General features: G+C 40.2%; 2 protein-coding genes and 1 long non-coding RNA gene across 6 annotated transcripts; 2 read left to right on the top strand and 1 right to left on the bottom strand.

Annotated features, from left to right (window-relative positions):
• Positions 1-15: 15 nt before the first annotated feature.
• Positions 16-5,461, bottom strand: LOC309492806. 2 transcript variants are annotated; one of them, XR_014203715.1, is made up of 3 exons: positions 5,159-5,461; positions 903-1,034; positions 16-658 (listed from the first exon to the last, which is right to left on the bottom strand). It is a non-coding gene; the product is annotated as an uncharacterized lncRNA (long non-coding RNA). The 2 variants fall into 2 exon arrangements; XR_014203716.1 differs by having other exon boundaries at positions 5,016-5,461.
• A 3,094-nt stretch (positions 5,462-8,555) lies between these two features.
• Positions 8,556-13,283, top strand: LOC309505672 (uncharacterized protein). The gene is made up of 4 exons (XM_082179142.1): positions 8,556-8,779; positions 9,557-9,748; positions 9,878-9,974; positions 12,225-13,283. Exon 4 carries the CDS (start codon positions 12,245-12,247, stop codon positions 13,166-13,168), a length of 924 nt encoding a protein of 307 aa, XP_082035268.1. The 5' UTR covers positions 8,556-8,779; positions 9,557-9,748; positions 9,878-9,974; positions 12,225-12,244; the 3' UTR covers positions 13,169-13,283.
• A 2,507-nt stretch (positions 13,284-15,790) lies between these two features.
• Positions 15,791-22,272, top strand: LOC309492299 (uncharacterized protein). 3 transcript variants are annotated; one of them, XM_082161209.1, is made up of 3 exons: positions 15,791-15,858; positions 17,061-17,348; positions 20,730-22,272. In XM_082161209.1, the coding sequence occupies exons 2-3, from the start codon at positions 17,291-17,293 to the stop codon at positions 21,953-21,955; spliced, it is 1,284 nt and encodes a 427-aa protein (XP_082017335.1). In that variant the 5' UTR covers positions 15,791-15,858; positions 17,061-17,290; the 3' UTR covers positions 21,956-22,272. The 3 variants fall into 3 exon arrangements, with proteins under 3 accessions (XP_082017335.1, XP_082017337.1, XP_082017336.1); XM_082161211.1 differs by lacking the exons at positions 15,791-15,858; positions 17,061-17,348 and adding an exon at positions 18,740-19,337 and having other exon boundaries at positions 20,850-22,272; XM_082161210.1 differs by lacking the exons at positions 15,791-15,858; positions 17,061-17,348 and adding an exon at positions 18,740-19,247 and having other exon boundaries at positions 20,850-22,272.
• The last annotated feature ends 940 nt before the right edge of the window (positions 22,273-23,212 follow it).

Genomic DNA, 23,212 nt, shown 5'->3' on the forward strand with positions numbered 1-23,212 from the left:
GGGGGGGGGGGACTGGGATATTTTTGCACTTTACTGTATGTTTATATATGTAGCACGGTGGTCTTGTGAGGCACAACATTTAGTTCCTCCATATAGAGGAATTATAAGAAAACAGATAAACAAAAACGTTGAGTCTCCTCGAGATATGGACCTATCATCCTACCACAGTGAAATAGATACTTTCATTCACTGGTGTGACAAGAACTTTCTTGTGTTAAATGTAAAAAAGACACAAGAAATGGTCCTTGACCCAAGAAGTGTATCTGAATACAAGTCTGTGATCACTGAAGACACAGTGATACAGCAAGTGACATCTTATAGAGACCTGGGGGTTTATATGGACAAGCTTCTTTGTTGGAAGACACACATTGACAGTGTGTGCATAAAGAAAAACACTGCAATTGTTGTTGTAAAATCATTTATTGAGAAAATGGTTTATAAGGAAAAATACCACACTGAATGTTAAGGTCATTTTGTAAGCAAAAAAGTAGAATAGAGAGAAACGTAACATGTATTAGAAAGCATTTAACTGAATATTAACTTTTAGACAGGAGACGTTGAACTTGAATGTGCTTCCCATTAAACCAGGCCCAAGTCCATGGGTCGCCTGATCAAATGTCTGTCAGTTCCTCCTTAAATACCCAAAGTGTAGGTCTTCCTGCAAATGAAATGCATAAAGATTTGTTTCAATGCACACTGATAGTCATACAAAAAATGTATTTCAACTGAAGGCTTCAGTTTTGGATATTGAAAAATTAACATCCTCATTTTAAAATATTTCCAGGACTACTTTCTTTTGTGAAGTAAACTTGGTGCCAGGAACATTAATGAAACCTTATTGTAAAGCCTTAAAGTGTGTGTATAATGGTGTAGTTTGAGGACAGAAACACACACACACACACCTCTGAATACCAGCTCTGATCACAGTCGGGAATATTGGTTAGATTCAGTATATTAGACTGAAGTCTGTATTCAAACCCGCCGTCAGTCTGAATCTCTGCACATGTTTTATTGAGTCTGTTCATGTTTCAGTGCTGAAAACAGGAGAGAAATGTTTTAAAGAACCAAATGACTGCAGTTTATTAATATTGTGTTGTAGAACAAACATTTAAACATGTGGAAAATGTGTAGAGATGTGCATTTAAACCAGTGAAAATTACCCCTTAAAATATGAAGTTTTCAACAAATAACCTTAATTTCAATCTTTTCCTCCCAGAAAGCATCACAGTTCAGAAGAAACTCATATAAATTGTAACAAAACAATGACATGCAGAAATGACATTATTTAAATATGTAGGGCACAAGAGGGCGCTATTGTCACTGATGAAATAATGAAAGTGAAAGTAATTGACGTTACTGCAAAATCTGGGAAAACATTAATAATAATAAAAATGCAAAGACAAACTCCTATTTGTGTTACAAATTAGTCGAATTATTCAAAACTAAATATTCATAATGAATAGTCTAGTCTAAAAGATTTTTAATAGGGCAACAAATGTAGCCAAATAGATCAATAGAAAAAAAAATACTAGTTTACTTTATCTTATAGTATCTTATGATTATGTTTTATTGCACAAAAATACCAAAGTATAAATGACCGATGCAGAGCATAAAAGTGCAGAGTTGTAACTTTACTAAAACTGTATAACTTTATGACTGTCGTGTCGTTGTTTGGATCGGCTGAATTGATTATGACAGTTGAGAGTTCATGTGACTGTGTGAAAATAAATCCAGCGTCAGTCACTGAGATCTGAGTGAAAAACTAGTTTTTTCTTTAAAAAAATGTTACCCCGTATCCTCCCAAAAATACTATCTTAAGCATATAAAATAAACATATTTAAACCATAAACGGATCCTAGTCAAAATTTGTAGAAAACTAAAATATTTTCTTCCGGAAACTCGCTGGGCTTCAGCGCGTGTTATATAGGACATCACGACCGTGTAGCGCCACGACTTGTCAGTTCTTCGTGAACTTCTGGGATGAACGGTTCAGATCGCTGATGAGGAGTCGGCAGGAAATTAGTGTCTGTCTTTCCTTAATGATGCTACGGCACTCCAGTCTGTCAAATGGCACCTCCACCTCCACATTTCCCCTAACTAAACTTGCCCTAGCAGCCTCATTCCCCTCAACCCCCACATGTGCTGGAACCCACACTACACCCCCGCCTCTCTAATCTATAAACACTTGTTAAGATCTCCTCGACTAAATCTAACCTAGCCCCTCCTCTTTCTCCCCCTATCGCCATCAAGCCAGATAGCGAGTCAGAACACATGATGGCTTTCTCCACCCCGCCTTCTTCCACCCACCTCAGAGCCCATATGATTGCTACACGTTCAGCTGTAAAGATTGAAAGACCATCAGGCAATCTATGACACTGTCTAACATGGAAATGCGGAACATATAAACCAAAGCCCACTTTCTTACTCTCAGGTAGGGCTGTAGTCAAGACCACCTTTGTCAAGTCCAAGACCAGGACTAGTCGAGTCCAAGTCAAGACCGAGTCCAAAGAGTTTCGAGTCCAAGTCAAGACCGAGTCCAAAAAGGTTCGAGTCCGAGTCAAGACCGAGTCCAGGACAGGAAAAAAAAAGTCTGCTAAAAAAATATAGGCTAGCCTATAGAAATGAAGTCATTATGTAATAATGAAATAATGAATAATTTTAATTTTATTTAAAATAATTGACTAATTCAAAGAACAACAAAAAAATTATAATTATATAGGCCTAAATAAGCACACACATTCGTTTCGACGGTCTGATCAGCCTTACATTATGTTCCTGTCAATCATACACGCGATGTCAACCAATTAAACTGCACGAGGGAAGGCCGAGCCGACACACAGACACACACACACACACACACACACAAGAGATGCGGATAAACCGCGAATCGAGCGGATGACGTGACGAAAAAAAATATTTTAATTAAATTCGGGCGGGTGGCGGCTGAAGCAATCAAATGAAAAAAGTTTGCCACCAAGCAAACCTGCAAGTTATGAGCTGGGTTATTTTATTTCGATATTAGCTATATTTTAAAACAGCCAGTCATTGGAGCCTACCACTCGTGGAATAGGCAAAGAAAGAAAGGTAAGAAAAAAAGTCGGAAAACTTTTCCCATTAATTAGATGTGCAAGGCAAGCAGGCTAGTTTTCGGGGTGTTATATGGACAATTAAAAATGTGAATATTCACGTTGCACTAGCGGTGGACTTTCAGTGAGTTTATTTAAACATTTATTTTTTAAAGAGCCGTTTGTGAGTCAAAAGAGCCGGCTCTTTTCAGTGAGCTGAGTGAAACGAGCCGGCTCACGAAAAAGAGCCGAAATGCCCATAGTTAGGTGGCCAGCAGTGTTTCACTTTCCCTCCAATAATATTTTGTTTTAATATCACGGCGACGTATGTGTGATTACTGGGAACATAATAAAGACACCTGGACTCGGACGAGACCAAAAGCCATATTTGGCAAGACCAGCGGCCGAGACCGAGACAAGTCCGAGTCCGAATACCAGCGAGTCCGAGACAAGTCCGAGACCATAGAAAAGCGGTCTCGAGTCCGGACTCGAGTCCAAGACCGGACTCGAGTACTACAGCCCTACTCTCAGGGTCTCTAGATCCATCTGTATAAATATCTATGTAGCTATTCCATAAATTCCTAAGGTGCTCCTGTACATATTGAGCAACATTTCCTACACTTCCTTCCTTTATTACATTTTTTAATAGATCTACATCAGCCTCAGGCAGTAACCAATGAGGGATAGATGGCCAGTAGACAGAAGGCCCCATTTTCCTTTCATTAAGCTTAAGCTCCTCTGCGTCAGAGTTTCCGCTCGAAAAAACTGGTGCCGGTCAAAGTGACCGACAGAGGTTTCGTTTTCCGGACATTTTTGATGATATGCCAGTCAGATATCGCCTCTTAATTAGGGGGGCGGGATTATTATACGATTTATTATTTATAATAATAATATTACCATCTTACGTGACAGTTCTCCATTACGGACGCGACCGCCCAAAGCGGCACTAAAAGACTGCTTTAAAACTTCCACAGAGACCTCAAACAGAAAGCACAAAGCCTTTCTTTAAAACAAATTTCATTTTGTATTAATTGTATCTTAATTTTAATCCAATTTTCTCGATTTAATAAATAAAAAGTAAATATAGCAGACAATAAATAATCATGACATGGAGGCGCCAGCGCCTGAACTGAAGCTAACGTTAAGCTATCATCCATGAACCGAAATTTTACGTATAAGGTAGCCTACTCGCCTCACACACCTACAAAAAAAAAAAAAAAAAAAAAAAAAAAATATATATATATATATATATATATATATATATATATATATATTATCTAGAGAAATCTCTACTTTTAAACAGAACCATTCAAAACAAAATAAAACGATGTGATCCGTATGAAATGTGTATCTCTCTCCGGCGCGTTCACTACTGCGAAGATCGTGAGTCAGACTTCATCTTTGCAGCCGACACAGAAAACACTTGTTTATTAATAGACAATTAAAATGTCTCATTGCAATTTTTTACATATTCATAATCATTACTTTTGCTGGTTCGTTGTGACAGTTATGAAAAATTGAGTGTGAGGGATTTGTTCACTTCACACAAAAAGATCTTGGAATGAGATGGCTAAAACTGTAGTAGCGTTTAGTCCACTGCCTATAATAGCCTAATTTAGAGATCACTTTGTTTTTTAACCGACTACCGACTAGAGAGTAAACTTGAGGCACTCGCAAGAAAATGGATAAGTAGCTACATAATAACATTCACAAATATTACACCATTTAAAAAAATACATAGGCTACTGAGTTACTAAAACATTCTTTGTCAAAGAATACACTTGTTTGTTCACAGTTTTAACGTTCATGTTTCCATTTGTTTAATTTCAAGATCTGAGGTGAATTATATCCAGTGTTGCTTTTACAGCTTCAAAGCTGGAGCACTAAATGATATTCAAAGTCACATTTCACGCTTTTAACATTAAATAAAGCACATAAACAGTAGCCTACCAGAGATTATCATCGCCACACTTTGTGTTTGATGTTCCAGCGCGACGTCGCAGAAAAATAGAAAGCGTTTCTAAATGAGAAATGTCGCGTGTCGCCGTCGCGTCTGGTTAGGACAAAAACTCTGATTAACATGGAAAAGATACCTTTTATCGCGTGTCGCGTCTCGTGTAGTTAGTTAGGACAATTTTAATCGGACAATTTCATTTTTTTTCCGGCCAATGTCCGGCAATTACTGGACAACGGAAACCCTCCTCTGCGTATGTCTTAACAGAATGTAAAACACTGAATCTATTAAGTCTACTCTCACCCTTCCTAAACTCCCAACTCTCTGCTAACAAAGAAATTGAAGGAAGAGCTGACCCAGAGCTTTTAATTTTGAACCCCAAGAAACTTGAAGACCCTAACTCTTTCAAGAGATTTCCCATATAACTTAAGACCTAGACTTTTTATATTCCGCTTTCATTTTGTTTCAAATCATTTTGTGACAACATCGCCCTCCTGTGGACATCACAACCATTTTTGGTGACAACTTCCAGTTCGTCACATCTTTCACTGTATGGACAAAAAACACTGAGACATGTCTCCAAAAAAACAAAACAACTAGTGAATAAACAACATTAAAAACATGAACAGCAGCTTAATTTACATTTATTCAATTAAATCTCAATCAATTAATTACACAGAGCCAGTGATATTCATACAACATAAAGACAGATTTGTTAGAAAGCTATAGGATACCAGCTAAAGCAGAGGTGAAATGCAGTGTAGCGCTACACAAAATTAAATGCCTCTGTTTTTAAGTCAAGGTTCACAGTGAAAAAAACAACAACAAACAAACATAAAATTGCGTCTTATTTCTTTTAATTTAACGGTGGTTTACTAAACAAACGATGGCTCTGTCTTTACATAAAGTCTGTCAGTACTTCTGCAACCGACTAATAAAAAACATCTTGGGTTACGACTGGCGTCCTGAGACACTAATGGGGAACGCCTCAGCAAGACTGGTATCTGAAGCAACCGTCAAATCACGGCCATCCTATTGGCCAGCGACAGCCTATGACATCATACTAGTGTGACCAGGAAGCATATAAGGGCGCCTAGAGAACATGTCATCCACTTCTCCTCTGAAGGGACACAGCAAAAAGACGCAGAGGACACACTGCGAAAGACGCAGTGTCTCGTTCCCAGTGCTCAAGGAACGCATGCCAAAACAATGGCTGTGAGACTATAGCACAATGGCAGTTTCAAGCAGAAAGCCCAAAACCATTCACCCCTTCTGGTCACACACTAGACTGTCATTCACAATACTCCCTATGGCCACTGCCCTCACTGCTATCATGCCTCAATGAGCTCACTAGAAAACCAACTTCACTCACTACAGGGAAATTAATGAGATGGTCTTCTTACCTCAGGCCTGGACTTGAAAGCATCATCTACCTGGAGCTCAGGCTTCAACACACTGACTCTCTGAAATGAGAGAAGGCCACACGCTCACCAGCGCGGAGGTCAGGGAGGAATGGAAGCCTCATGGGAGCTGGACGGTTTTGGCCGGAGAGAAACAGCTCATCTAACCACTGGCACGGTGTCCACTGGCACGGAGCGGAGTGAGCGTTTTCAATGGAAGTCGAGCTTCATGCCTGCGCAGTGCATTGTGGGATTGACAGCGGGCCGGAGAAAGCGTTGAGAGCGGCTGAGAGCGTCAAAAAGGGTGGGCAGATCTCCACTTAAATATCCACTGCAAATATCAACCGAAAAATGCAGAGTGTCAGAGAAAAAGTAGTTTCCGATGTATGTTTCCGACTGTCCGCGAAACTGAGGAGGATTACTGAGCTGAAATCATGTGACATTTAAAAAGTCTTACTTTAAATGCACTTTGCATAAACCATGATTTCTCAGTCCAGGAAAAAAGTTTATTACCATATTACCATTTCTTTTGACTATTTATTTTCTATAAGAAACAAATATGGTTTTCAAGTAACACTACCAGATAGGCATATTTTTGTTGCTGAATAGATATTTAGGTCCACAAAATTCAAATCAATATCACTTGCTCTTAAATGACAAGACAGTTATCCCTAACTTTTTTTTTTGCTATCCCTACCTAAACTGAGCTGCTCACATGTGTTAAAAACAACAACTAAAATTATGTAAATAAAATGATTACTTTAGATTTTAAGATATATATAGACATATTAAGAAGGATATCTGTTGGATATGATGTGTTTGCTGCTGATCTACAGAAATGTTATGAATCTAAATAAACTTACATTTATCAGATGCTTTTATTCACAACAATAGAGGCAACAATATTCATCGTCTACAATGCCAGTTTAAAAAAGAAGCTATATTAGGAACTAATTTGAGTAAAGAACAATATTCTTTTAAAGTAATATTCTTAAAGGAGAACTCCGGTCAATTTTAACATTGAGCTAATTTTTTTGTAAATTTGGAGTGCTGTCAATACAGAGAACAACGACAAAAATCGGTGTTGCCTACACCGTGTTATCCTCTTTTTAAAATTTGCACCCTGTTGACTTCAATGGGGCATATTTTAAACCTGCTTTTAGCCTCTTAACATCCTTGGTGTGTCATTACAAGTGCACAGCCAATGTGAGTGATTCCTTCAGAGTGAACGCGCTGAATCTGACTGCAGTATATGTGAAAAATATGAATAAAATTCGGCCAGCGCTCATACCTGTATTTACATCCTGTTTTCGGTTGAAGTCCATAGTAATCGATTGTCGAGTTCACGCGCATATGTTTAGTTACCTATGATCACGCGCGTGAACTCGACAATCGACTACTTTGGACTTCAACCGAAAACAGGATGTAAATACAGGTATAAGCGCTGGCCGAATTAACTTCATTTTTATTCATATTTTTCACATCTACTGCAGTCAGATTGACCCGTGTTCACTTTAAAGGAATCACTCACATTGGCTGGGCACTTGTAATGACACATCAAGGATGTTTAGAGGCTAAAAGCAGGTTTAAAATATGCCCCATTGAAGTCAACAGGGTGCAAATTTTAAAAAGAGGATAACACGGTGTAGGCAACACCGATTTTTGTCGTTGTTCTCTGTACTGACAGCACTCCAAATGTACAAAAAATGTACAAAAAATGTTAAAATTGACCGGAGTTCTCCTTTAAATTAAGGGACATTTATTTGAGAAGCAAAATGACAATGGATAATAAATGTTGTTTTCTGTGAAACTCATAACATGCATAAAACAAAAAAATTGCATGGTGTAACGAGCGAGAGTATAACCATCAGAGGACACGCCAACCCGGAAAATCACCTTTATGAACATTTGGCTAAACGTATCTTTACAAAAGTTCACAATGCTGCTGCAGATGCAATATAATGTAGACAACATTGAATAAATACATGTTCGTCAGGTTAGAAACTGATAATTAATCACTCAAACCGCTTTATCTAAACATCTCTACATAACCGCCGGACTCGCGCGTCCTCCATGTCTGCAGTTTTATAGCACTTTTCACTCGTGTTTGTAGTTCTAACCGAATAGACCATTTACGCAAAAACCGGAAATACGTCAACGAAGCGTAAACCCAGTTCCGGTATGAGTTTTTTTTGGCAGAGAAATGGCAGCTAGAGTGTTTTCGACGAGCCTGAGTTGTCTTCCGAAGTTCACCAGCGCCGATGTGGTGAAGAGTGTGGAGATGCATTCGTCCACTAAAGGGAACAAACTGGACAAGGGATATAAATTTTTCCACGAAGAGTTTATCCACAATTACCAAGGTAAGCTTTAGCTAGCTTTAGCTTTAGCCAAAGCCGTATCACCGGTTATAACTCTGTTTACGTTAACTGTAAATCTTAGGTGTTGTGAATTTGTAATATATAACACATCGCAGTGAATATGTCGTGTGTATGTTTAAGTGAGATGGCATGAGATTAACACAACAACCAGTAATTTGGTGAAGCTGTAGTAGGTAAATGTGAAATATTACTGACATTGTTTTGTAAAGTTGTGAATTTCTATATGAGATAACATGTAATGTTTTCTTGTTGCATGCGGTTAAAGTATCAAATATACTCCAGGGACAGGTAGTAGTGAGAGGTAGATGCTTCAGGTCAATGAGAAAGAGCGAGGAGCCTCACAAACTGGAGGTTTGACTATAGACAGAATGCCGGTTGGCAAAAGTTCAAAAAGTTGCCCGTTCTTGCGTGTTCACTCTTCTTGCTGCGGTTGCGCCACTTTCTTCACTTACTATTATTTTACTGAAAGTAGGGTGACCAGACGTCCTCTTTTTCCCGGACATGTCCTCTTTTTTGATACCTATATAATAAAATAACATTGAAAAAACATACATGAAATGTAATCATATTTTCATTATGTACAGAGCTCTGCACACCCATTACTCTCAATGAAATATCTCACAAACTCACTACACTCCTCTTTTTTACCAACTCAAATCTGGTCACCCTACTGAAAGTTATAGTTTCATGTTATTATGAACATTGATGTAGCAACATAAGTATGACTTCAGTGTAACCTATTTAATTTATTGTGTCTAGATATCACTGGAGGCAGAAAGTGCCAACCTGAAGGCTTTCTGCTGCAGTTGTGCGGCTGGTAAAGGATTCTGCAATCACATAGTTGCCATCCTGTACCAGACCGCACATTATTCCCAGCTGGGTCTGCAGGCTGTTCCACCCCCGCTGGCCTGCACAAGTGGCTTACAAAGATGGCACAGACCAAGAACACAGGTGGGTTTGTGATAAACATGTCATTATGATTTAAGAACTGATGTGTATCTATAACAACTGTAAATAATTATAAAAACACCCCCAGTAGTGACTACAGACTGTAATTGGTTTTTGTCTTTTACTTTTAAGGGAATCCATCCTGAACCGGTTAGTGAGCTGGTGGTGCAAAAGCCCAAAACAGTGGGCAAGGACGGTCTGAGGTCCACACTGTACAAGGCATATACAGGTGATTAATTTAACTGCTTTGTTGCTTTGTGAGACTAAGTTAAGTTTTTTTTTTTATGTTATTGTCACGGTGTGACAAATGAGAGGGCGGAACTAAAGTTCGCCGCAATTGTGTCCCCTCCGGTATAATAACAAGGACACTCCACCCCCGTGTAAATGTGTATCCGTTGCCTTGCCAACCGGGATGAGGAAATCGACATCAGGTGTGGGGAATTAATCTAGAGCCATGACGAAGCCATGTGGGCATTGAGAAGGATATAAAAAGCTAGTGAAGAGAGACTGTTGTGTGGGTTCTCCCCCGTGAGACGTCGTTTCATTTGAGTGTTGCAGAGAAGAATTGTGGTGTGCAGGGGCAAGTGTGTTGGATGGGACTCGAGGAGTGTGAAAGAGTTGTGAAGATACACCGTTCGCCTGGAAGGGAGAGAGATAAGTAATCGACCATTGGATCTCTTACCTACATGTTTCAACACTGAATTTGAAGTGGATTGGAGTGTTTTGATTGTGCTATTTAACCGTCACTGAGTGAAATACACTGATTAATGTGCGATCTCCTATCCTCCTCCCCCGTGTTGGAACGGTGATGTGAATCCTGTCTATGTCTGTGGAGGGAAGCCCCGAGACACCCTTTTTCCAACATTGAAGCTCGTTGCTTGTGGCACGGAGGCCTCTGGGTGAGTGCTGGCCCTATTTGCACTTATTGAAGTGGATTGCAGTGCTTAAATTGACGGTTCTCCCCCTCACGTTGCATGTTTGGAGTGAAAGTGCTGTGTGTGTGTGTGGAAGATTTATTCTCTTTGCCGTGCACTCTCCCCGTGCCACGGTGGTCTACTGTCAGTAACTGGAGCTTGATAATGTCGATCGGCCCCATCTGCTGAGGACTAGAAGGAACAGCATCCGTGAGTCAAACTAACTTGCTGTCGAAGTTGATTCTGTTTGTTCTAGAGAAACTCCGCCCAGCCTGCACTTCGAGTCTGTTATAATCCCAAGTCCATCTGCATGGTGTGAAGTTATCTGTCCCCTGCAATACACGTGAGCACTGTATACTGCTGTTGAAGTTGATTCTGTTTGTCCCAGAGAAACTCCGCCCAGCCTGTGACTTTGAGTCTGCTATAGCCCCAAGTCCATCTGCATGGTGTGAAGTTATCTGTCCCCTGCAATACACGTGAGCACTGTATACTGCTGTTGAAGTTGATTCTGTTTGTTCTAGAGAAGCTCCGCCCCGCCTGCGACTTTGAGTCTGCTACAACCCCAAGTCCATCTGTATGGTGTGAAGCTATCTGTCTCCTGCAACACACGTGAGAATTGTATACTGCTGTTGAAGTTGATTCTGTCTGTCCTAGAGAAGCTCCGCTCAGCCTGTGACTTTGAGTCTGCTATAGCCCCAGGTCCATCTGCATGGTGTGAAGTTATCTGTTCCCGGCAACACACGTGAGAATTATATACTGCTGTTGAAGCTGATTCTGTCTGTCCTAAAGAAGCTCTGCTCCGCCAGTTGACTTTGAGTCTGCTGCAGCTCCAGAGCCCACCTGTCTGGTGTGAAGTGTCCATTTTCCTGCAACACACGTGAGAATTGCACACTCTACCCGCGGTGTTGACTCTGCTATCCGTCGCCAAAGCCCCGCCCACCGGTTTGACCCGAGTTCACTGCGCGCCTGTTAGTCTGCCCGCATAGTGAAAAGTGGACCTCTCAAGAGAGTGAAGGTGAGAACTGTGCACGCTGCTTGAAGTCGCCATTCTATTCGTCCCCGAGGAAGCTTGTCCAGGCTGCCGGGGTGAGACAACCGCGTCCCGTTTGACCACCGACCCACCTGTGAAGACTCACCTGTCTCTCACAGGCCACTGCGAACCTTGCACCGGTGTGAGAAGAGGAAGAGCCCTGACCATCACTGTGAATCTTGCACCGGCGTGGGAGTGGGCCCCGGAGACTACTGCATTGCCTCGATTCCTGGGAAGAAGAAGAAAGGAAGATTTTAGTTTAGGTTATTCAAATTATTTTTAACTTTAATAAAAAAAGAACTGTTATTCCTTTAAATTCTGTCTCCGTCTCGTCTCTGACACGCTCCTCAGGGTGGTCCTGGTTCAGGGGTGGGCGCAGTCCGGCTTGGCCCATCCCGACCTGTGACATTATGACTAACCAAATTATGGTTACCGCAGATAAAATGAATACAATTTAAATGTAGTTAAGCACTCATGTCTAACTTTTCTTTTGTGTGACCAATAATCTTGTGTTTCTCTTTGCTCTCTTGTCTAGGACCACTGCCAGATCCATATATGATGGCATCTGGAAGCAAACTAAGCCAGGTGCAGCCCCAACCTCTCATGGCTGTTGTATTGGATGGGGTTTCTGAGATGGAGCTGACGCCATCTAAATTTGGGTCTGTCCCTCGTGGATCCCCCATGTCCTATCACTGTCCACTCAAGAAGTCCAGTGACCTCCTCCTACACCACATGGCTCCAGAATTTCCATCCCTTCCTCTGATGCAGCACACTTTTCCCAGGTTGCATTTCGTCCCGACCTTGCATCAGTTAATGCATCTCCAGTCTCTTGAAGTGTCACCGCAGCTGTCCAGCGAGATAGCAAAAGAAACTCAGCAGCAGTCCAAATGTCCTGCGTGGACACAGCTACGGCGACCAAGGCTGACTGCTAGTCATTTCTGGGATGCTTGTTGTAGTAGGGCGTGTCGTGCAGAGCTGGAGTCTGCAGCTATTCAGATGATCAGAGGCTCCACAAAGCAAACAGCTGCAATGAAGCGTGGTCTACTAGTGGAGCCTGAAGTGCTGGCAAACTATGCTGAACTGTTGCGAGTTAATGTGCTACCAGCAGGATTCATCATTCACCCTGACGCACCACATCTCGGGGCCAGTCCAGACGGTCGGGTGTATGACCCTTCAGAGTCGCCTCCTTTTGGCCTGGTTGAGGTGAAGAGCAGCACAAAACCTGAACCATCTCAGGTTGCTCACCTCAAGGTGCAGGAAGGCCACACCAGTCTGAGGCGTTCACATAAGTACTACTGGCAGGTTCAGGGCCAACTGGCAATCACAGGACTGACATGGTGTGACTTTGTTACCGATACCCAATCAACTTTAACTGTGGAAAGAATTTGGCGTGATGACTCATTCATAGCGGAAATGAAAGAGAAATTAGATGTATATTATTATGGCACATACATGAATGCATACCTTGAATTACACTAATCTTGTCTTTACCAATCAGTTTAGCCTTCTGTCTTACTGTTGATGATCTGTAATGTTATTTTTTATTGTAAATGTTTGATGTTATTTATTGAGTTGTTATTAATCAGTTGATGTTACACATACCAAAAAAATAAATGATGCATAATTTTGATGTTTTAGTGAAATCAAAGTCACATTTCAACAGAAAAAATTAAGAATATAACAATTATATTTAATTTGATGTTTAAGAATATGTGGGAACACTAAATTATTTACATACTATTTACACATTACACATTTACATACAAAAACATTAATTCATTCACTCTTCAAAACAATAAGGTCCTTGATAATTTGCCAAAACACAGCAGTTAAGCCAGATCTGATTCACACTGCCAATCAGTGTGAGCGGCACGGGAGAGTCCCAGATGTGAAAGCACTTTACCCTACCGATCACTCTTTCCACTATAATTCTGAGGCGGGCAATGGCTTGGGTTTGTGCCGTTTCCTCCTTGCTGAATTGAGCTGAACGCTTAAAAGGTGGAATGATTTTGCTTAGCTCCAACGTCAGCAAGGAGGTCTTGAATGAGGAACCCTTTGTCCGCCATGACATCGTCTCCTGGCTCCAGCAAGGGAAGGACTCCACTGATCCTGGTGATCTCCTTATCTGAGATGCACCCAGTGTACAGGGGTGAGATGAATGTCACCAAACCATTGGGAGCTACTCCAATCAGCCCTTTCAATGTCGTCCTGTTCTTGTAATGTGAAAATGTTTCTGACTGTAAGGTCAGGGATGAGGCTGTCTCCAGGCAAATTTCTGTGCAGTCCAGTATCACTCTGACATTGGGACAGTACCTCTGGAATTTAAGGGGCATAGTGGACTTAACCTTTTCCCTGCTTATCCAGATGGGAAGTGAGCTCAGCATCATAAAAAGATAATTGGCCCAGGTGATGGTAACCCTGCTGACCCTGGCAATGCTCACATTAAACATGTCAGCAATGAGCTGCTCCTTCATGCCAACAGCAACCCGCATGGAGTACATCAAGAACTCATCTATTAATGGCATGATGCGTGGTGGGCTGGGATCTTGGCAGCCTTCCTCACCTGCCCTCTGTGCTTTGGTCCAGTACACCAGTCTAAGGGCAGAGGGTGCAATCGACTCCCAAAAAATAGTAAAAACCCTCTCGGATGGAAATTTGGTGTAGAAACGGATTTGGTCGTCTGATGAACAGTATCGGCTGAAGAGAGTAGGGGGTGGTAGACCAGTGTTTTGCAACTTTACTTCTAAGTCATGGATGTAATCCAAAGCCTCATCCAGAGCACCTGTAAAGATAAAGAAATTAAAAACCAGTCTTAACATATTTATGCTACCTTTCAACACAACACAGTAATCATGTTTTAAAAAGTATTTTAAGTATTTAATTACAAATTACATTTCATTTATTTTTGTTAAGGAAAATACAAAATCCTCAAAAGTAATTAAATACATGTAATTAAAATAGGGGAGAGCGGGGCACAACCTAACACAGGGCCAGTTGTAACACACTTGTTTTAAATACTTCCACACATGCTAGTATGATGAAACTTTGTGTATTTACTAGCTGCCACATCAATAAATTGTTTCATTACTTTTTTAAAAAAATGACATTATTTTATATGAACACTTACTAATTGTATTTTATTGAGAAAATATTTTAAGATTTCTTGTATATGTTTTTGATTAGATCAGATTACATTTTAAACTGTTATATGGTCATGGTATAAAATTAATTTTGGGAAAAATAAATACTCTGAACCCAAAATAGGTTTACAAAAATGGAGAAAGTCAAAAAGCATTAGGTTGTGCCCTACTGCCCATCTCTGGCCCCTTACAGCTAGACAGCATGAGACTATGTTACAGATGGAGGCTAAGGTTAGTTGAATTTCGTGAACAGCTTATATTATAAACATTAATTTGTTCAGGTAGAAATGCATTTATCCAATAACGGTACACATAGTTGACTAGCGTTAACTAAACACATTATGAACAATCTTACCTACAGGTGGGTGTGTCACGTAGTCGTGATCCATCCTTCCTGCCTTAGCCACCATGTCACTATCTTCACAGCCTAGCGGTATAGACTGACGTTTGAAGGTTCTGTCATATACTGACTCCCTTCTCAAAGGAGCAGTAAATTTGTTCCAAGGGAATAGGCTCGGGACAACACCACTCTTCAGGCGACGAACGACGCAGCCACCACTGTAATCATCCGGAGCAAAGTGCCGGCTGCAGACATAGGTGCTACCTGTTTTTACATTAAAACTATGCCCTTCCTCTCTTCGGATCGCCTGTATCCATTTGGGTTTCAGGTTTGGATCCACAGGAAAAGAATGAAATGAAAGGTAGGGCTGTTTTTGGTTGGAAGACAAACAGCCTGGAACACAACAGAAACTGCGACTCTTCGACTCTGCCATTTTTCGTATCTGCCGCTATGACAACAGGAAGTTCTAATACACTTCATTGACGTATTTCCGGTCGAAAATGCGGTGCGTAAAAGGTCTATCCTCGGCCAACGCGCGATCTGCACTATGGATTCTGACCGGAAATAGTAGACTATCCGGGTATCTTTGAAACCAACATAGCCTACTACGATCTGGGATGTACTAATTCTATTTTCTGAGACTATAGGGCGGATAGTACCGAATTGGGACGCAGCGTCGAGTCTTCTGAGTTGAGGAGAGCAGTTCACGGTATTTCTCATATTTACACAACCATCACACACACTTTATACAGTTTGATTAAGCGACAGGCTCATTTCTGTATTGTTTTCATCGATCACAGCGATACTTGTGCGTCTTTTCTTACTTGATACTTGTGCGACTTTAGTGCAGCGAGCATGAGGAGAATATGTTGAGTTCATTCAGACCTGAGCGATGTTGTGTTCGTTTGTGTGATTGTCTTGATGTTTGGAGTGAGAACTGTTACTGAATGTCAAGTTAAGAGGTAAAGTTTGAGATCTGTGAGGGGAATTATGTGAATCGATCTCTTACTTTACGTTGAGCCTATAATGAGCCACGTGAGACATTAAATCAACTCTTAGGCTACATGTTAATAAATTAATAGCGTTTTACTCTTGAACAATATTGCTTTGTGATGCTCTTTAGTTTTAAATGTTTTATGATCATTGTTAGTTTCAGCGCATATTATTTTAATGATAGATCTAAGTACTTGATTAATGTCAAAATCAAACTAGATTTAGATTAATGTGGACATATTATGCTGCTGTAATTATTTCTCTGTAGTGGTTGATGAAGATGAGTGTCATTAGTGATTGTTTTTGTGTTATTGATGTTTTATCCATGTCATATTGTGAAAGATTACAGTATTGTCTTTCAATATAGCAGTTTCACAGGCTTTTATCATGTATCCTGACTCAAATAATGTGTTTCTAACGGCTAACACTCAGATTAAAGTGAGATGATCTGCTGATGATCCTGATTGGCTTGTTGAATGAGTGTTGATAGTCTGAGGCTCATCAATATTAACAGATCTGCTGAAAACACTCTTTATTTCATGACAATAGTTCCTGTTTTCACCTCATTTATTATGCTGATGGCTTCAGATCTCCTGTAAATTGTCACTTAAAGCTCATTATCATTGGTGTGAGCAGACTGAGGGGATTTGTTGGCTACTATATGCAGATTTATTTCTGTTTTTATGATTTTAACTGTTTTTCTTACCATTATTTATAATTGGAAGAATTTAAATTATTTATATTAATTTCTGTATTTTAATGAAGAAGCAGAATAATATTTGGGATTAGCAATACAAATAGATGGATGTCTAATAAATAGATAGACCGACATAAATTCTTAGAAGTGTCGTAATTCTTTTTTTTTTAAACGCATGATTGATTTTTTTGATTTTGGCAGATCAGCTCCTCCCACGCTGGAATACATGTCCAGAAAAGCTCCTCCCACAGCAATCACATCATCAGTGAAACTCCTCCTGTGGCAATCTCATCATCAGTGAAGCTCCTCCCACAGTAATTCTCCAATAAATGCTGTAAATTCCCATCAGCTACAAGTGAAGACGAGCATCAGAGCATCAGGAAGAGCTGAAATCTGCAAAGACTGAGTTTATTAAAGAGGACAGTGAGAACATGAGTGATCCAGAACCCTGCAGAATGAAACACACTGAAGATCCTGAAGAACAAAGAGGTTGGTGTTTATTCTTCATTCATTCATGATGCTGAAGAACATTCATGTTAGAAACATTCAAGCACTTCATTACATTTAGATAAACAGTTCAACTATGAAATGGTACAGAATGTTCTGGGCAGGGCTCCAGACTAACTTTTTTTTACTGACAAATTCTTTAATAATAAATAGACAACGTACAGATTTTACAATGTGCAGTTTTATTTCAAAGGAACACGCTGACTTTTTGGGACTTTGGCTTATTCTCCGTATTCCCCAGAGTTAGAGAAGTCCATACATACACTTATCATATCCGTGTGTGCCGTAAGTCTGTCTGACGCACCCACCGCTAGCCTAGCTTAGCACAAAGACTGGAGGTAAACGGCTCCAGCTAGCATACTGCTTAGAGCCCTGTACGGGGCAAAAAATCCAGCCTTAACCGAGACCCGGCCCGTGGTGTTTAAGCCCTAATCCGGCCCCTGCCCGAAAACGTCTGCAATTTTTCAGCCCGAACCCGACCCGAGACCAACATCAATATCACTTTAAGCTCTCTCTGACGTGCGCTGACTCTGCTACACGCACACACACACACACACACACACACACACACACACACACACACACACACACACACACACACACACAACTAAGAGGTACAATTTTATTATAGGCCTCAAACATAATGTAATAAAGGATCCACTGGAGGCAAGTTGAGAGATGAGAACCCATGTGCAGTTTATTATAACTAAAACAAAACATGAAACAAAAACATGGCGTGGCATGAAAACAAAAAACCAAAGCAAGAACATGAACTTCACACAACAGCAGACTACAGGAAACAATACTTGACAAAGACACATGGCAAACATGAGGGCTTAAATACACAGACTAATGACTAGACAAGGGACACCTGTGAACAATGATCAAACAATCAGACAATAAACTCATGACAAGACACATGGCAGGATCACATGACTACAAGGGATCACATGACAGACAAGGAAGCAAACATGACAAGAACAAAACCAGACCAAAACCGTGACACATAACTACCACCCCTGGCAATTATGCCCACAAATATGAATACAGACTGTCCATTACAGAGAAGCATAAGCATGCAGTAGAGAATATTATATAGCCAAATGTGATCCAACAGTAAATAAAGATTTACGGCCTACCTTTTTTTGATGTTAAAGGAGTAGTTCACTTTTAAAATGAAAATTCTGTCATCATATACTCACCCTCATGTTGTTTCAAAGCTGTATGAATTTCTTTCTTCTGCTGAACAGAAAGGAAGATATTTAGAAGAATATCAGTAACCAGACAGTTTTTGGGTCCCATTGACTTCCATAGTATATTTTTTTCCTACTATGGAAGTCAATGGGACCCAAAAACTGTCTGTTCTAAATAAATATTTGGTCGCACCGGCAGGCAAAAATGCGACCAATTGGTCACAATCTGGAGCCCTGCTGGGTTTGTTTTTTGTTTTTTCAACAAATGGTCAGTAGAGGAAGGTTTGAGAATTTTATATTGATTGTCAACATCAGATCAAGCTAAATACTATCGTAACTTTTATTTTACATGATCAGTAAACACCAAGTTACTAATAAAGTTGTATTTGTCAAATATCATATGTTGTTCATAGTTATAGATAGGCCTGTCGCGATAGTCAATAAATTAATTAATCGCACGATAAAAAAAAATAGCTCGATAATTTTTCCGCCCACGATAATTCCATTTGCATGCTTGTTTGTTTTCCTCGTCTCTCTCTCTCTCTCTCTCTCTACCAAAGAGACTGGATGACCACTCTCGGTTCCTTAGCGTATAGGAGGAGTGAGCCCTCTTGTCAGTTGCATGGTATTTGTGTGGGAAAGCGGGACTGCTTGCGGCGACTGCCGGGAGAGAGAGAAGACGCTAGTTGTGAGTTGGAGAAAAAAAAATGGAGTGGTGTGGGAGCACTTCGGATTCAAACCGAATGATCGTGGTGAACCACTTAACCTGAGCGATCCGGTATGTCGAGCCCGATCTTATGAAAATGCGTATCTATACCACGAATGTTATTTCTTGTGCCATTTATACGCCCAAAAAAGTTTTTGCGTGCATATGATACGCACGCACTCCTCACCCCTAATCCTAACCAAGTATTATCAGTGCGTAGCATATACACGCAATAAAGTGCGTCTCCGTCTTCCCGACAGTACACAATCACTTGGGCGTTTGTTTAGTCGACAAAGTAACAGGAGGACAGTGCACAATGGTGTGATATGGCCTGTTGAGCCTTTTTTATTTGTTTACAAAGGTCCTGGCAGTTTTGCCTGTTATGGAATGTATCACTATTTATGTCTGAGCCTAATGTTTAATATTTTTTTAAGTGCAATTTTGTTTACATCCATTCTATTTATTGTTTTTGTTATTTATTCAAGTACATTTTTTTGTTAACAGACACTGAGAGTCCATTGCTTTTATTGTTTTTGGTTGTTTTGTTAATTTTTTGTGGATATTTAAAATGTTTTCCGTTTTCAATGTTTAATATTCTTTAGAAATAAAGGTTTATAGGTCTTTGAAAAGGTGTACCTGCATTATTATGCCATTATCATTATATTAGATAAAAATGGTCTCAGAACGACAATATTATCGTTTATCGCAATCATTTCTTGGACAATTTATCGTTCAGCAAAATTTGTTATCGTGACAGGCCTAGTTATAGAGATTCTTCTTGGAGTAACTTTGGTAACAGGGTTGATGAATACAGTCAGTGCTACAGTTTGTGTAAAAACTGAGATTATTTTCTTGTCTTCCCATCATGCAGTAGAAAGAGCCCAGATGATGTCACTTCCTGTGTGTCACAGTTTTAAGAAATGCTCTGTTTTTGAAAGGAGGAAAATCATGTCAGGAGAAACATGGTTGAGTGAAACATGTAGGACATGGGTAATGCTAATAAACGTTTGTGTTATTTCTCACAGGGTAATTCACTTGAGCTTGTGTTTCTGGTGTCCCACTTTCACATGCGCATGAATGGAAGTCAGTGCAAGGAAAAGTCTAGTGTGAACGGCCATTAATAATTAACGGTTTTTGTCAAATAAATATCAATCTCAAAGTTGGTGTCAAAATATGGCAGTATTGTATATTATAATGTTAATATCATGTTAGATAATTGTGTCATTTACAAAATATATGTAATAGTTCTTGCTAAAGAAACATGGGATTCGTGCCATTTTTGGAAAGTTTCAAGGACATATAATCAATTTATGAAAAGACATCAAATTATCATAATATTTTATAACCGTGATGCCGATTTTATTACACCAGGGCTCACTTTCATGTCCTTTCACATTATATTTCTCTCTTTGAATTATTTTGATGTACTGAAAATTAAATTAATAATTTTCTCTTTGATTTCAGACCTGAGTGAAGTGAAGGAGGAGAGTGAAGAACTGAGTGAAGTGGAGGAGGAGAGTGAAGAACTGATGGAAGTGAAGGAGGAGAGTGAAGAACTGAGTGAAGTGGAGGAGGAGAGTGAAGATCTGATGGAAGAGAGCGAGGAGAGTGAAGAACCGAGTGAATTGGAGGAGGAACATCATGTCAATACTGAAGGAAAACCATTGAGTCGCTCAAAGACTAAAAAGACATTTATAAAGAAAAGAGCCAAGAAATCTTTCACCTGCACTCAGTGTGGAAAGAGTTGCACAAAGAAAGGAATTCTTGAGCAACACATGAGGATCCACACTGGAGAGAAGCCGTTCTCATGTGATCAGTGTGGGAAGAGTTTCACATACAAACAAAATCTTAAAGAACACATGAGGATACACACTGGAGTGAAGCCGTTCTCATGTGATCAGTGCGGCAAAACATTTCTTAGGTCATCACACCTGAAGACACACCTGACAGTTCATACGAAGGAGAAGCCACATTCATGTTCTGTGTGTGGAAAGAGTTTTTCATGGCTGTCAACTTTACATAGACATGAGAAAACTCATACTGGAGTGAGAGAGTACATGTGCTTTGAGTGTGAGAAGACTTTTATTACAGCGATAGACTTAAAACAACACGAGAGGATCCACACTGGAGAGAAACCTTACAAGTGTTCACACTGTGACAAGAGATTCAGTCGGCCATCATCTCTGAAAACACATGAGAGGATCCACACTGGAGAGAAGCCGCACACGTGTGATCAATGTGGGAAGTGTTTCACTGACAAAAGGCAACTTGATGTTCACATGAGGGTCCACACAGGAGAGAAGCCATTCATGTGTGATCAGTGTGAAAAGAGATTCTCAAGCAAAGGTAATCTTAAGAAACACATGAGGATCCACACCGGAGAGAAGCCGTTCTCATGTGATCAATGCGGCAAAACATTTTGTAGTGCATCAGTCCTGAAGACACACCTGACAGTTCATACGAAGGAGAAGCCGCATTCATGTTCTGTGTGTGGAAAGAGTTTTTCACTGCTGCAATATTTACACACACATCAAAAAATTCACACTGGTGTGAGAGAGTACATGTGCATTGAGTGTGAGAAGACTTTTACTACAGCAAAATGTTTAAAACGGCACCAGAGAATTCACACTGGAAAAAACCTTACAAGTGTTCACACTGTGACAAGAGATTCAGTCTGTCTGAACATCTGAAAAGACATGAGAGGATCCACAGCAGAGAGAAGCCGCACACGTGTGATCAGTGTGGAACGAGTTTCTCTGTTAAAACTCACCTGAAGCGACACATGAAGATCCATTCTGGAGAAAAACCTTACAAGTGTTCACACTGTGACAAGAGATTCAGTCAGTCATCATCTCTGAAAAGACATGAGATGATCCACACTGGAGAAAAACCACATCACCTCAGTCTGAGATCACGGTAAGTAGTTTATTTTCATGTGCTGAGTAACAAAGTGAGACACATCAACACACATCACCCTATAGCCAAATCTCTCCTCTCCACCTATAGCCGGTGTCAAGTCAAGTCAAGTCAAGTCAAGTTTATTTGTATAGCGCTTTTCACAATACAGTTTGTATCAAAGCAGCTTCACAGTATTAAATTAAAATAATACAACAAAGTTTGTTTCAAGAGAAATTTATTGATTGATAAAATTAAATTAAATATCCCCAAAATATCCCCAACTGAGCAAGCCAAAGGCAACAGTGGCAAGGAACCGAAAAACTCCATCAAGTGACCTAATGGTGTCCTAAAACTCCATCAGGTGACCTAATGGTGTCCTAAAACTCCATCAGGTGACCTAATGGAGAAAAAAAAAAACCTTGGGAGAACCCAGGCTCAGTCGGGGGCCAGTTCTCCTCTGGCATTTATGAGCTAGAGGCCGGATTGTAGTTTGAACTGTAGGATTATATGAATGCCTGGCTGAAGAGATGCGACTTTAATCTAGTTTTAAACTGGGAGAGCGAGTCTGAGCAACGAACAGTATCAGGAAGACTATTCCAGAGTTTTGGAGCCAAATGTGAAAATGCTCTCCCTCCTTTGGTGGTTCTGGATATCCTAGGTATGACCAAAAGCCTTGAATTTAGTGATCTTAAAGAGCGCGATGGATTATAGGGCGATAGAAGATCCGTTAAATAGACTGGAGCTAAGCCGTTTAGGGCTTTATAAGTCAGTAGCAATACCTTGTAATTAATACGGAACTTTATAGGTAACCAATGCAGTGATGATAAAATCGGTGTTATATGATCATATTTTCTTGATCTCGTAAGAACTCTAGCGGCGGCATTTTGGACTAACTGTAGCTTGTTTATTGAGGATGCAGGACAACCAGCTAATAAAGCATTACAGTAATCCAGTCTCGAGGTCATGAATGCATGAACTAACTTTTCTGCATCAGAAACTGATAGCATATTACGTAGCTTAGCAATGTTTCTAAGGTGGAAAAAGGCAGT

The sequence above is a fragment of the Leuciscus leuciscus genome, assembly GCF_965113295.1.
Source record: "Leuciscus leuciscus genome assembly, chromosome: 1".
Taxonomy (NCBI): Eukaryota; Metazoa; Chordata; class Actinopteri; order Cypriniformes; family Leuciscidae; genus Leuciscus; species Leuciscus leuciscus.

Bases quoted from the DNA above. Each gene is read 5' to 3' on its own strand.
- LOC309492299 (XM_082161209.1), top strand. From the start codon at position 17,291: ATGAGTGATCCAGAACCCTGCAGAATGAAACACACTGAAGATCCTGAA. The intron at 17,349-20,729 runs GTTGGTGTTTAT...CTTTGATTTCAG, and splicing joins AGATCCTGAAGAACAAAGAG to ACCTGAGTGAAGTGAAGGAG.
- LOC309505672 (XM_082179142.1), top strand. From the start codon at position 12,245: ATGATGGCATCTGGAAGCAAACTAAGCCAGGTGCAGCCCCAACCTCTC.